General features: G+C 45.5%; 1 protein-coding gene and 1 non-coding gene across 3 annotated transcripts in view; one reads left to right on the top strand and one right to left on the bottom strand.

The window, feature by feature from the left end:
- Window positions 1-1,983: 1,983 nt before the first annotated feature.
- Window positions 1,984-2,056, bottom strand: TRNAK-CUU. Its single transcript has one exon. It is a non-coding gene; the product is annotated as a tRNA-Lys (tRNA).
- Window positions 2,057-6,641: 4,585 nt separating this feature from the next.
- Window positions 6,642-13,212, top strand: part of SOBP (sine oculis binding protein homolog) — a 165,927-nt gene continuing 159,356 nt past the window's right edge. The window contains exon 1 of one of the 2 annotated variants that reach the window (XM_027551284.1): window positions 6,642-6,847. In XM_027551284.1, the coding sequence (XP_027407085.1) occupies window positions 6,752-6,847 (96 nt within the window). In that variant the 5' untranslated portion in view covers window positions 6,642-6,751. The remainder of the gene's footprint in view (window positions 6,848-13,212) is intronic. The other variant, XM_027551283.1, reaches the window with a different exon arrangement.

Here is a 13,212-nt window from a genome sequence, read left to right as displayed (position 1 = left end):
TCTACTTAGACTCTGTAGTCTCATGGAAGCAACCTACATGCCCTTCAACAGATGAATATACAAAGAAGGAGGTGGTATAATATTTCATACTACAATGAAATGTTACTCAGCCATAAGTGAATAAACCCATTTCTAACAACATGGATGGACTAAGTGAAGTAAGTCAAAAACAGAAAGACAAATACCATGTGATATCACTTGTATGCAGAATCTAAAATATGATACAAATGAATTTATTCACAAAATGGAAACAAACTCACAGACAGGGGTAGGGGGACAGATAAATTATGAGTTTGGGATTAGCGGATATAAACTACTATATATAAAATAGACAAACAACAATGTCCTCCTGGTATAGCATGGGGAGCTATATTCAATATCCTGTAGGAAACCATAATGGAAAAGAATATGAAAAAGACTATATATATGTACAATGAGTCACTTTGCTGTGCACTAGAAACCAATAAAACATTGTAACTCAACTATACTCCAATACAAGATTATGTATAAATTAAAAAAAAAATTCTGCAGTCTCTCAGAGCCACACCTACTCTACTCTCAGGCACACATGAAACGCACACTATGGTGAGTGGAGGGTATTTATAGCAACCCCAGAACCTTCTGTCCGGGTTCCTGCACACCACTGTGCCTACCCGCACTGTGCCTGGCTGTGCCATGCTGCACAGGTGCTGTTCTGGGCTCCATCTCAGGCAGGAGGCATGATTCACCTCTACTCTGTGCCCTCTACCTTCAGACTCCAAACCTAGCAAATTCTGACCTCTTATCCATCCCTTACCTACAGGCCCCAGCACATCAGGCCTCTGCCTTCCTCTTTCACTGCCTCTCCTACTACTCTCCATGGTCCAGACACTTTCAACGTCTCCAGTGTACTGAGTGCATTCTTCAGCTCTTTTAGAATTTGAACCAGAACACTTTTCTCAAGGATTCTAAGACCTCTGCAGAGGCAGTCCCTCTCATCTTTCCTATTTCAGATCAAATATTCCCTCCTAAAGGTTAATCTTGACTATTTAGCTAAAGTAGACCCCAACCTCTTTTTTCAATTCCAGTTCCTATCACAAAGTCCTTTTTTCTCACCTATCTGAATCTAAAATTGTCTCTTTTTTAATTATTATTTATTGTCCCCTTTGCAGATTATAAACTTAATGAGATTTGGGAACTTGTGTGTCATCTTTGCTGCTGGATCCCAGGAACTCAGAACATCATGCCTGGAATATACTGGGCTCTCAACACATAGTTGTTGAATAAAGGAATGAATAAATCATGAATCCCAATTGAGAATGACCCATTCCTCAGAAAAAATGCACTGATGATTTGGTATATCCTTTTAGAAGGTTCCAAAGCCCTGAAGCTCACCTGTAGACTTCCTGAATTATAGTTATGCTGTTTCATAACGTTCTTTTTGAAGAATTCTGAATTTTGTTCTTTGAAGTTAAGCATGAACATGAATTTTGAAAGTGCACTTATGATGGATATAACAGATCATAGGCCAACTGTTGCTCATTGGTTTTATTAAAATAGATCCATGATATTTACATTAACTGATTCTAATGATCATATTTCATAAATGCTTGCCCATATCCGGCTCTTCACTCTGGAGAATGTGGTAGATTCAATTCCCAGCTTCCCTAGCAGTTGGGCAGAGCCATGTGACTAATTCTAGTCAATGATTTGTAGGCAGAAGTGACCTATGTCACTGCTAAGCTGGAGCATTTAATTGCTGTGTGAGATCCTCCAAGGTTTTACCTTCTACTTTGTAGCTACAGGAAGTACATACTGGTACAAAGATGCAGTGCCCGCTGGAGGGTCACACAGATCTTCAGCAAACTTTGTGTGAGCAAGTAGTATAAGCCTCTCCTGTGTGTGTGTGTGCATGTGTGTGTGTGTGTGTGTGTGTGTTTTAATTTGGCTGCACAGTCTTAGTTGTGGTATGCAGGATCTTTAGTTGAGGCATGTGGTATCTAGTTCCCTGACCAGGGATCGAACCTGGGCCCCCCACATAAAGAGTGTGGAGTCTTAACCACTGGACCACCAGAGAAGTCCCAAACTGATCTTGTTTTAAGACTCTTAGATTTTCTGATATTTGATATTGAAGCATAACCTACCATAACCAAATACACCACTGTTTTGGAAAATATGTGATTTCTTCATATACCAACGTGGCGGGGGTGGGGGGAGCTGTTGTTACTTATAATTTAAAGAAGTATTATAAGATATGTCACAATTTCAGAGATGTTAAAATTTGAAAAATGTGGGCCTTAGATTATACAAAATACAAATTGTCAAAAGGAATATGTCAAAGTAGATTAGCATAGTGTCAAGAACTCCAAATCCAGAGTCGAAAAGAAAGTTATAGATTCAAATCCCAATACTTACTAGCTTAACTTAGCTTATGCAAGCCTTAGTTTCTTCATCTGTAAAATGGGGATCACAGTACATGCTGCCTTATAGGGTTCTGTGGATATTAGATGAGATAATTCTTATAATGTGTTCAGCATAGTAATTTTCCCACATATTTTAGTCTCCACATTTGGTTAGATTACAGAGCTTGTTCAAAATGAGCATTAATTTTAGACAATATACAAAAGTAAGTTTGTTATTATATCATACTAATCAATCAGCAAATATCTATTAATTTCTTTTAAGTCATGAAGACTAGGCCTCTGAGTTAGGTGTTCTTGGAGATAACAAAGAAGCAGATTGAGAGGTTGAGGGCTGAAGGCAAATCACACTGGGGTCTTCTTCCTATCTACTCTCTGAAGTATTTTCTGGATTTATCAGGCTAGAATGAACATTAAGAGCGACCTTGAAGAGTAAAAGTCATAAAAATGTATCTGAGGAATTAATGTAATGAAAGGTCAATCTTGTGCTTATTTTGGTGACTGGCAGGGCTAGTAAAGGGAATTTTTCTTTCAGGGTTTGTCTTGGATGTGCGCTTGAGTGTCTGTGTGTGTGTGAAAGAGAGAGGGCGCTAATGATTGGGAAGCATAAAGGTAATTCATAGAATAAAGGGTGGCTCTTCCAAGATAAGTAAGAGATTGTCCTGTCCACACTGGGTTATACTCTTACAGAGTGTCTGAAGTTATCCAGGGAACATTATTGGACTCATGATAATATCCAAATTCATAAAACAGCAACCCATTATATAATTGTCTTCATCTGTTCCCTGGTGGCTCAGATGGCAAAGAATCTTCCTGCAATGGGGGAGACCTGGGTTCAATCCCCTGGAGAAGGGAATGGCTACTCACTCCAGTATACTTGCCTGGAGAATTTCATGGACAGAGGAGCCTGGCAGTTCATGGGGTTGCAAAGAGTCAGACATGACAGAGCAACTTTGACTACATGTTGTCTTTGCTAAGATGTAAAAATCATAACTTCTGAGGTTTATTCAAGACTAAAACTCTCCTCACACATACTTTATGAGCTTTCATTCTGTCAATGATGACATGCATTGTGGATTCTAATTTGATGTTCTCACCTCAGTTTTCTGGAAGACATGTGCCTGTGAAGGAACAGGTGGCTGATTAATATGATTATTTGTATTAAATGCCTGAACTATGGCAGAGCAAGTAATTTTCTTTAAAGGAAGTGTAGCTGCCTCTAAATATAACTCTGGGCTACAGTTCACCTTTTCTGTTTATTTTATTCTTAACTTGTGAAACTGTATCTTAGGACTTGGGGTATATAACCTGTTATTTGATATCAACTAAACAACTGTGAATCAATTGTAATGGTTCTGGCACCAAAGGAAACAGAGGGGACTTAAATATGTCTCCAGAAGACAAAAAGCTTTTTTCTGTGTACACTTTACAACATACCTTTCCACAGTTATTTAAAAGTAAAAAAAAAAAAAAAAAAAGTTTTCTCACTACTTCTCATTAAAAACCGAGAGGACAAAACAGAGAAAACTAACTCCAACCCACATCCTATTTATCAGATGTTTTGGATGAAATTCAGTTTGAAAAATCAAAAAGATTTCTTCTTCTCTCTCTTCCAGCAATGGCATTAGGATGCTTATTTCTCACTGAGAAATACACCCACTCTCACACACTCATTTAAAAATGAGAATGTTGTGTTAGCGTTCCAGGAAGGGGGCGGGGGTTAGCGCAAACAGGTTTTGGCTCCTCCCGGTATTCTCGCTGTCTGGATGGTCTTGGGTCCCACTGTGGGTTCCTGAGGACTCCTGGCCCTAGCTGGCCACAGCACTTGGGCTCAAAACCGGTGTATACCTGGGTACGCTCCCAGAGGCTACCGTAAAAAACCTCCAACTCTTGTACTGCAGAGCACTCCCTAATACTTCAACGGTCCTCTTGAGTTTTTCTCGTCCGGGATAACCGCCCCAGGATTTTTCACTTTCCTTGGGGCAAGGGTTTCGCGTGGACCCCTTTCAGGAGCGGAGCCCGGTTTGGCCCCGCTGCTTCTGGCCTCTTGGCTCGCCTGGGATCCACGAGCCACGCGGAGCGGGGTGCGGCTTCTCCTCTTTCTCCAGACAGGGAAGAGAAGAGACGAAAGGAGGTGCTCAGCTCTCCTGGGTACACGCCCAAGCATCTGTAATTTGACCTTTACGAAACAAAACGATGCTAAACGGCAAAATAGCCAACGTGGAGGTACTCAGTCCTCCCGAGTACGCTCCCAAAGAGCTCTAATTCGACGTTTAAAAAAAAAAAAAAAACAATGCCAAGATGCAAATTAGGCAGCGTAATACCCAGGATGAGCCTCGTTTGACAGGCCAAACTGAGATTTTAATGGAGAGCTTACTCATATCCTGCACACCGAATTCATTCTTTTAGTAAAAATTTAGTTAAAAAAATTTTTTTAATTGTGCAATTTTAAGTTCCACCACTGTCACAGTGCACACTCTACAATAACACTGAATGGAACAATGGACACCCCCATATCGCATTGTGTCAGGTAATTACGAAGTGTCGCGGCGCGGGAAACCGAAGCCGGGAACCTCAGCTTGTCCCCCGCCGCGTGTACGAGGCGTTTAGAGCTGCGTGTCTCACCGAAAACTCATCAAACCGTTTAGGCCACTGCCTCGACCCAAAGAGGGACAAACGCCATCCGAGCCTGGCCCCGGGCGTAGACGCAGAGGGCCAAAGGGGAGGCGCGCCAGCGCAGGGGGAGCGAGGTCGACTTGAGAGAAGATGCGCGCAGGGCAGTCGAGGGCAAAGAGTCACCCAGCGGGTGGGGAAGGGTCCCGCCGGAGGTGGCCAGGTAGTCCTGGTCTCTGGAGAATGGAACCCCACGCGGGACGCTGCACTCCCAGCGGCATCTAATCTTGGGGGGCTGGTTTATATCAAGCGCACCGGGAGACGGGTGCGCACGGGGTAACGCTGTTAACTTTGTAGTGAGACAAAACACACGTGTGTGTGTATGTATGTGTGAGCGAGAACTGGAGGGAAAAGAAAGAAAAGAAAGAGCAGGGAGCTGTAGGCCGAGATGTCCTACTTCTAAGTGGTTCGTTGGGAGGCAAAAGCTTTCTTGCAAGCGCAGTCGTCACCCGCGCCGCGTTGGGGACCAGCCGAGCAAGGCGCAGGGATCTCCAAGGGGCCTCCAGCCTCCAGAGCCCTGGGGTGGCCCCCAGAAGGCGACACTGTCCCCGACAGCTGTGGGGAGGTCAGGACTGTGGTTTGCTTTTCCCGAGACCCCGACCTTGCCATCCGAAGGGGGCGAGCTCAGTCTGCTTTCTTCTGGGCAGGGGGCGGAAAGCGGCCTTCTATCAACGCGACCTCTGGTCCCCACGCCCTCCCACCGCCCTATCTCCTCCCCGCAACCCCATTCATTTTTCCTAAGCAGCTTCCAGTTCGGGCTCAAAACCCAACTCCAAGCCCACCCGAGAGCTCATCACGGAGCTGAAGGGGGCGGCCGGGGTCGGAGCGGGGCCCCGGGGGGCATCGTACCGAGGTAGCGGCCGCGAGGGGCGCCGTGTCCCGCCGGGGCCGGCCTCGGATGAGCCCGGCGGCCGCGAGCAGCCCCCCGGAGCCGCGCAGCATCCGCGTCTACTGTGACGGTGGAAGCCACGCCCGCTCGGGAGCTGGGGGCTGTCCTAGCGCCCCCCCCCACTACCTTTCCCCCGCCCGCCCCCTGCTCCCGGCGCCGGCCCCCGGCCCGCCCCCGGCTCGGCTCGCGGGAGGCGCTGGGTGCCTGGGCTGGCGCGCTCTCCCGGGCGCGCACACACATACACACACACACACACACACACGCACACACACACACATCCACGCACGCACGCCCAGAGCCGCTGTCTCCGCGCCGGGCCCTCGTCCCCCTCGCCCATGCAGACGGACAGAGCGCCGGAAGATGGCTGACGACTCCACGGGGCACCGAGGATGCAGCCCGGCGGCGGCGTTGGCGGCGGGAGCGGCGGCGGGAGCAGCAGAAGCAGCGGCGGCGGCAGCGGCAGCGTTGGCGGCAGCGGCGGCGTTGGCGGCGGCGGCGGCGGGAGCCGGAGCGGCGGCGGCGGCGGCATCCCCGAGACCCCTCGAGCTACCTTTCCCTCTGACAGCCACTGACGTTCTCCGCCGCTAGAAGAGACCGCGCTTCTCCGGAGCCTGCCTCCCCTCCTCCCCCGCCCAGCCCCGCGCCCAACCCCGGCCCCGGCCCCGCCAGCACCGCTACCTCCGCCAGCACCGCCACCATCAGCACCACCTCCACCACCGCCACCACCACCACCACCACCGCCGGCGGCGGCAGCAGCCATTTCATCTCCACCGAAACCAGACACAAAAACATGGCAGAAATGGAGAAAGAAGGGAGACCTCCGGAAAATAAAAGGAGCAGGAAACCGGCTCACCCAGTGAAAAGGGAGATCAATGAGGAAATGAAGGTATTTTTTGGACTTCGGGACCAGAGAGCTTGAGCTCTTTCTTCCGCCCGCTCCCTTTGGGCTGTTGTATGGATTTTTTTGGGAGGGGGGAGGGGGTGTAAGAGGAGCGCTTGTCAGTTTCCGTAGGATGCCCTGAACGACTCAGCTCCTCCTCCAGGTGCAAAACAGAGGCCAACTGTCGGGCTGCATCCCGGAGATTTGCCTGCCTCGGATTTGATGGGGGTGGGGGTGAGGGGCGACCGGGAAACCACAGACTCTTTAACCTTATAAACCCCAGTTTGGGACAGGCGCGTTTCAGGGAGGAGGGGACCCGGAGCCCAAGTTGAGGGTGGGTATGGTGAAGAGGCTTTCCTGGTCGGTGGGGTAGTTTTTTTTCCCCTCTTCTTCGGCAGCCATCCCCGGATCCCTCCAAAGTTAGGAAGCCGCCGAGCCAAGGGTACCCCGGGAGCGCTCGATTCCACCCCCCTCTTCCTAGTTCATCTCCCGGTTCCTCCGTACCGCTTCCTAGTAGCCTGCTGCATCGGTGTAAAGGGGCTGTCAGTGCCGTGGCGAGTTGTGGCCCGAGCGGCGCGGGTCTAGGTACCGTTTTTGACGGCCGGTTCGCCTCGCCAGCCCCTGCTAGCTCCTCTCACTAGGTTGCCTCCGCCTCCCTCTCAGCCTTTGCATGCTTCACTTCCCAGTTTAAGCAGACCCGGGCAAGCCCTGCTGAAAAGATAGCTGTCTGAGGGGCGGCCTTCGCAGAGCGCCTGCCCATTGTTCGGAAAGGCCGGCCCGGAGTGCTGTTGGCGAGGCCGGGCTCCCCGCCAGGCCAGCGGTGCTCCAGAGGTGGCGAGCGCGGCAGCCTGGCGCTCCAGCTGTTCGCGTTGGAGTGATTGCACAAGAGCCCCGCTCAGCTCCGGATCCCCCTCGTCCCCCTTCACCCCCACCAACTTATTTTCCATGAAGTTGCAGCTTTTGCCCGGTGAGGGTTTTGTTTTGTGTTGATTTCACGAGTCTCCCTTGATTTTTATTTTTAATGTTTTATTTGTAATTTTTGTCTTTCTGTGAGTTACAAGCAAGTAGCAGATTTCAGGGAGGACTTTGGTTTTCATTCTGCAGCCCTCTTGGTGTTCCACATCTTCTGCATAGAATCCTTAACACTGCCCACTGATTTGGTCTGGTTGGTTAAGTTGGTATTTAAAAGACAAACGAGGAAAATGGCAAGCAACTAAGTAAAATCTATTGCAATTTGACATCGTCTTGATTAGAACAAGCATATTCTAGAGAGTGCCTTGAAAGGGGCCCATGGATAATAATACTATTTATATTATCATATAGTACCTAGGTGTGTATGGTTAGCGTTCCTTTCTTTCAGAAAATGTCTGTAGCAATCAACGTTTTGGAATAAGAGTTTTTTGATTTCTGGGTGAGGAACTTAGCACCTGGAAGCGTGCGGTGCAGCTTCAGTCCAAGGAGAGTTAAGGAAGATTTGCCTTAGAAATCAGTGCCATTCCTTGTGATGGAAACCACCACTGATTCCATTGATAGTTTTGTTGTTTTTTTTTTAAGATACTGGTAGGAGTTGTCTTCCCATGGGGGCTGGAATTCAGTTTAGGATAACCATTCTTCCTCACTCACCCTTCCCTCCTGTCTTGCATTTCCAGATTACTTTTCTGTTTCATTTTAGATTGGGCTTGGAGGAAGAGGAGGGAGGTGAAGCCACCAAGAAATCACAGTGTGCACTGGCCCTTTAAAACACTCTGCCTAATGTGATCTATATGGATGGCAGCTTTTAAGTTTCATAGGTTCTAGGATTACAAATTAGCTAATTTTAATCAAAACATGTGAAATGTTATCCCGGCTGGATATAAAGGCTGACTGTGCTCGATGCTTGGGGCTCACGTTGTTGACTTTGGCTGCAGGAGCACTCCGTGGTTTGGGAGATAGTTGTCCTTCTACAGTATAACAGATGTTTGTCTGAACTGGTGAGGAAGAAACAAAAACAACATTGTGTGAAGGGGAAAAATTACACAATTTTTAGCCAGTGCTGCAGGACTAAGTATGGAATTAACCTTCGTGCACAGAATTTCCTCTTTTTAAAATGTTATTTTTCTTCCAAATCGCCATCTACTATTTGAAGTTTTAATCCTTGTCATTTCAGTACAGAGTAGCATTAAATAAGAAGTTTTATGCAGCAAATAATTCAATTGCTTGAAGGATCCATATTTTTTCCCTAGTTTGGAACAATGTGTAAGAGACCCCAGGTCAAAATCTTTAGTCAGGTCAGTGCACAGCACGCCAGTGAGTGATGAAATCCCATTTCTAGAGCAATTCTTCAGTATGCATTCTTCTAATATAATAGCGCCCAAAGTTCTCATTTTTAAAGTGATTTCTCAAAGTCAAAAGGTGGGTTATCTTGAACTCATCAATATTTTATGCTTTTAATATTAATAACCACATCCATAAAGCCCCTCCCCAAACCTCCTGGTATTACTGCCTCTCCATTTCCCCAAACCTAAATTGTAGAGTAATGCAACAAGTTGATTGCCCTATGTAAAAATATGTGCAACAAAATGTCACCGAGAACACAATGTGGCCTTGTGCAGCTTCGTATCGGTGCTGCTGGAGCTGCCTGGCTGTGTTTGCCTTCATCTGAACGGCTTTCATCTGGACCAGCGTAAACTAAGCTCTGGTAAGTAATCACTGCCCGGCAGAAAGAAAGGAATGTATACAGCTAGCCCGGCCTAAGCTGTAAAAACGGAAACCTGAGCCCCCACCGGGGATCACGTATCAAGGCTTGAAGGTAGGGGAAATGAAAGGGGGAAAGAGGAGAGAGCGAATGCAAAAGTCAGCCTGGGAAGTGGAGGATCAGGAGGAGGCCCCCCTTAGGGAGAGTTGGCTCAGGGATTAGGGAATTTTATCGTGGTGTACAGTGACCTACTCAGGTTTCAACACTGCTTGGATCAAGTTGCTTCTCTGTGAGCTGAAAGAAAAAGGACTGGTGTGTATGTGATTTTTTTTCCCCTTGGGGTAATAGAAAGGACATTGGTACAAGTGTCTATTTTAAGTACAGCAAATGCAGGGCACTGAAAATGAGCACCAAAACTGCCTCATCATAGAGACTTCAAGATTTCCTAATTGAGATAGTCACACATTTATTTAAAAATGGACGGAGAAGACAAACTGGCAGAGGTTTAGCTGACACCAGTAATGTCATTGGAGATTGTCTTCATGTGGCTAGAAGCTAATGTTGGTTGCTGTTTCACTAGATCAGATATTGAGTTACATTTTCCTTATCACTGGTGTAATGTACATGGCAGTTGTAACAAATTTAAATTTGATACAATATAATTTTGTGTGTGAAAAGTACATGACTTGGCATAGCTTGCCTTTAGTGTCCTCTAGTGAAAATATCTTCAAGTAGAAATGTTTGTCTCATTATGATCTTTACTATGTTTCATTATCTTTCCTTTCCCCCACTTCATCCTGGTTTTTCTTAATTAAAAAGACTTGTTACATTACCGTACTTACAATCAGTCTGACTTGTTTAGTAAGTGACCAATAGAGGGAATTTTAAACAATCAGATGGCAATTCAATTTATATTTTGAGTACTTTCGGTTTCTAAAGTGAATATTGTGATTGTATCTAATGTAATATACCTTCAATATATTGTTAGCTCACATGAATCATAATAAGTGGCCCTTAGGAGGAAATTTGACATATGGAAGTGTTAATTTGTTTCAGGAGTTCATCCAGAACATAATATAGAAACTAGATGTAATATTGGATGTGTAAATGTACATATATGAGTAAGTGTAAATATAGTTGCACTTAAGGGTATGTATTTTATATGCAGAGATCTTGGTGAGCATGAACATGATTAGTGACTAGCAAACAGTAATACAGCTCAAAAAAGTCTAAGCTATGAGTAGAGATAATGAGTCAGATTTTCATCTTCTAAAACTCTTTGACAAAACCAATGTGATTAGATCATGCACTCTGCCCTGGAAACTTTCCTAAACAAACCAAAATTAACGCATTTACAATGTTTGGCTTCCTTATCAATTGCTCAGGTACAGGATAAGCTGTGTTACATGTCTTAGGTTCTTTGCTGAAGAAGTTCTCTGTCTATAAATATTCTTAATAAGTAATTTGTACCTAAAATTATGCTTCAGTCCTAATGTTAGAGTCAGGCACATCTGTTAGAGTTTAGTAGTAAACCCACCATAAGATTTTCTAGTTTAGTTTCTGATGGTCCCCATTTGGCATTAAAAATGACCTGTGTTAATTGCATAGACAATAAAGCAAGTTGCAGAGTTGAGCTTGTGAGTGTGGTGATTTAAATAGCTTGTCATAAAATAAAACAGTGATATCAGAATGTGGATTGGAAAAGTCAGCATGTTTAAGGTTGAAACCAGCTCATTACTAAAACAGGTATATTTTAAGATTTGCTCCTGAAACTCCATCCTGATGTCAGAAACAGTAAGTCTCAGGAACCTAGGAAGTGGGCTTGGGACCAGATCTCACTGTGGCATTCACAAATTATGTCAGACCTCCCTGGCTAAGAAGTGGTCTGGGGTGTGCTGTGCGGCAGGGCTGGGAACTTATGTCAGGTGGGACATGGCCCTTGCCCCTTGGGAGCTGGTATAGGATGTTCCCTAGCCCACTGGCCTTGTCCTCTGCGTTGCTCTCAGTTGTCCTGCTCAAGGCTCTAGTCTCAACCCATAAGAGAAGTTCCTGGGAGGGCAGAAAGAGCTATGAATCCTGCTCTGTTCAAACTTGGAGTTTTCTGAAGAGTCTCTTTCTCCATCTGTGAACCTGTGAGGATGATGTGTGGTAGAGCAAGACTCTCTAAGCCTTACTCAACTCACAGGTTCCAGAGAGGAGGAAATGGAAAGGAACCATTCCACTTCCTCCCGAATCTGAAATAAACATTTGAACTAGAAGAAAATGAGTCTGACAGACTCATTCCCTTCTGCGTTTCCTGCCTCTGTGCTTGCCAAGCACTGCTCTGAGAAGCCAAGCTCTACTCTCCTTGTGTGAAAGACAGACTCATAGAAACCAAGAGGTAACAGAGTTTTTAAAGGAAGTCAAAAAACAGGGCCTCAAAAAGGGCAAATATCAGTGAATACACACTACAAGTGACTGTTTGAAAATGGAGAGTTCAGGGAAATAGACTATCTTGCTAGGGTGACCAGACTTCTTATATCTTCTAAGGAAGTATTCTTTTTATTGAGTCTTTATACTTTTTCTTTTGAAAAAATTATTAGAAGTAGTAGAAGGTGGATCCTTTAAAAATCTCAGAAGTCTAAAACTTCCTTTTGTGGAATGGGAAGTCAGCCACATTTACACTCCTAAGCTAATAAGATTATTGAATATTTTCCTAAAAGAAAAGAGATATTCCAGGGTAGAATGGAAAAAAAAAAAAAAGCAACTTTGTTTTTGATGGTGCCAATTGAAACATGTAAACAGACATGAAAGCCTGAGGTGGGTGAAATTTGTTAAATGTATATTATCGAATCTGTAGACCGATGGGTGTTAATATCTCTTATATAACCAAACGTCTGTGGAACTCCTGCTTTAAGGCTAGTGGCTTTGGGATGGACAGGAAAACAATGTCACAAGTCTTGGTGATTTTGAAGCCAGTGCTGCAGCTGTGAATAGGACACAGCTGCCCACAGCTGCACACCTGCTATGCCCGCCAAAGTGTTAGCCCAAGGGCTGGCCTCCACGATTTCACACATTTGTTTGACCTTTTTAGGACATTTGATGTCCTGGCCACAGATTAAAACATGGGGTCATCATTGTCTACTCCATGTCACAACAAGACAGTGAAGCAACGTAGATTTTTACATGTGGAAACACACACATTTTGGTTTCATGTGATAATTATACAACCTTCCTATTGAGACTGTGTCAGCAAGAGAGCAAGACTTTCTCCTCAAGCCTGCTCCAGGTCGGAGCTGGACTTTAGTGTTCTGATGTATCCCCTGCCCTTAGAACCGTGTTATAATCCTTGGTCTTGGCTGAGAACAATGCTGCAAAGTGACCCAAATGGAGCTCAGTGACCTTCTTCAAAGGATTTCAGGCCAAGAATCTGTGTGTGGTTCAGGGACAAACAACAGGGTCAATGGGTGCAGTCTGCATACAGAGTATGAATCTGGCAGCTCTTCATGACATTCATGTGAATGATTCTCTAATGAGACGTCTGTGTCAGTGGCTTTTCCTTAAGCTGCCTTCTGATCCTGTGAAGTCATGAGCATGGAGGTAGTTTGTAGTCTGTAGACACTTCTTTTCCACTACCTAAATTTTACCTCCTTCTTGCTAAAACCTTTAAAATGAAACTGATCCATTAGATCTGTGTTAAGAGAGATGACTTCAAGTT

Source organism: Bos indicus x Bos taurus, chromosome 9, assembly GCF_003369695.1.
Source record: "Bos indicus x Bos taurus breed Angus x Brahman F1 hybrid chromosome 9, Bos_hybrid_MaternalHap_v2.0, whole genome shotgun sequence".
NCBI classification, from domain to species: Eukaryota; Metazoa; Chordata; class Mammalia; order Artiodactyla; family Bovidae; genus Bos; species Bos indicus x Bos taurus.
Note: the sequence above shows the minus strand (reverse complement) of the source record. Positions and strands in the feature narration are given on the sequence as shown.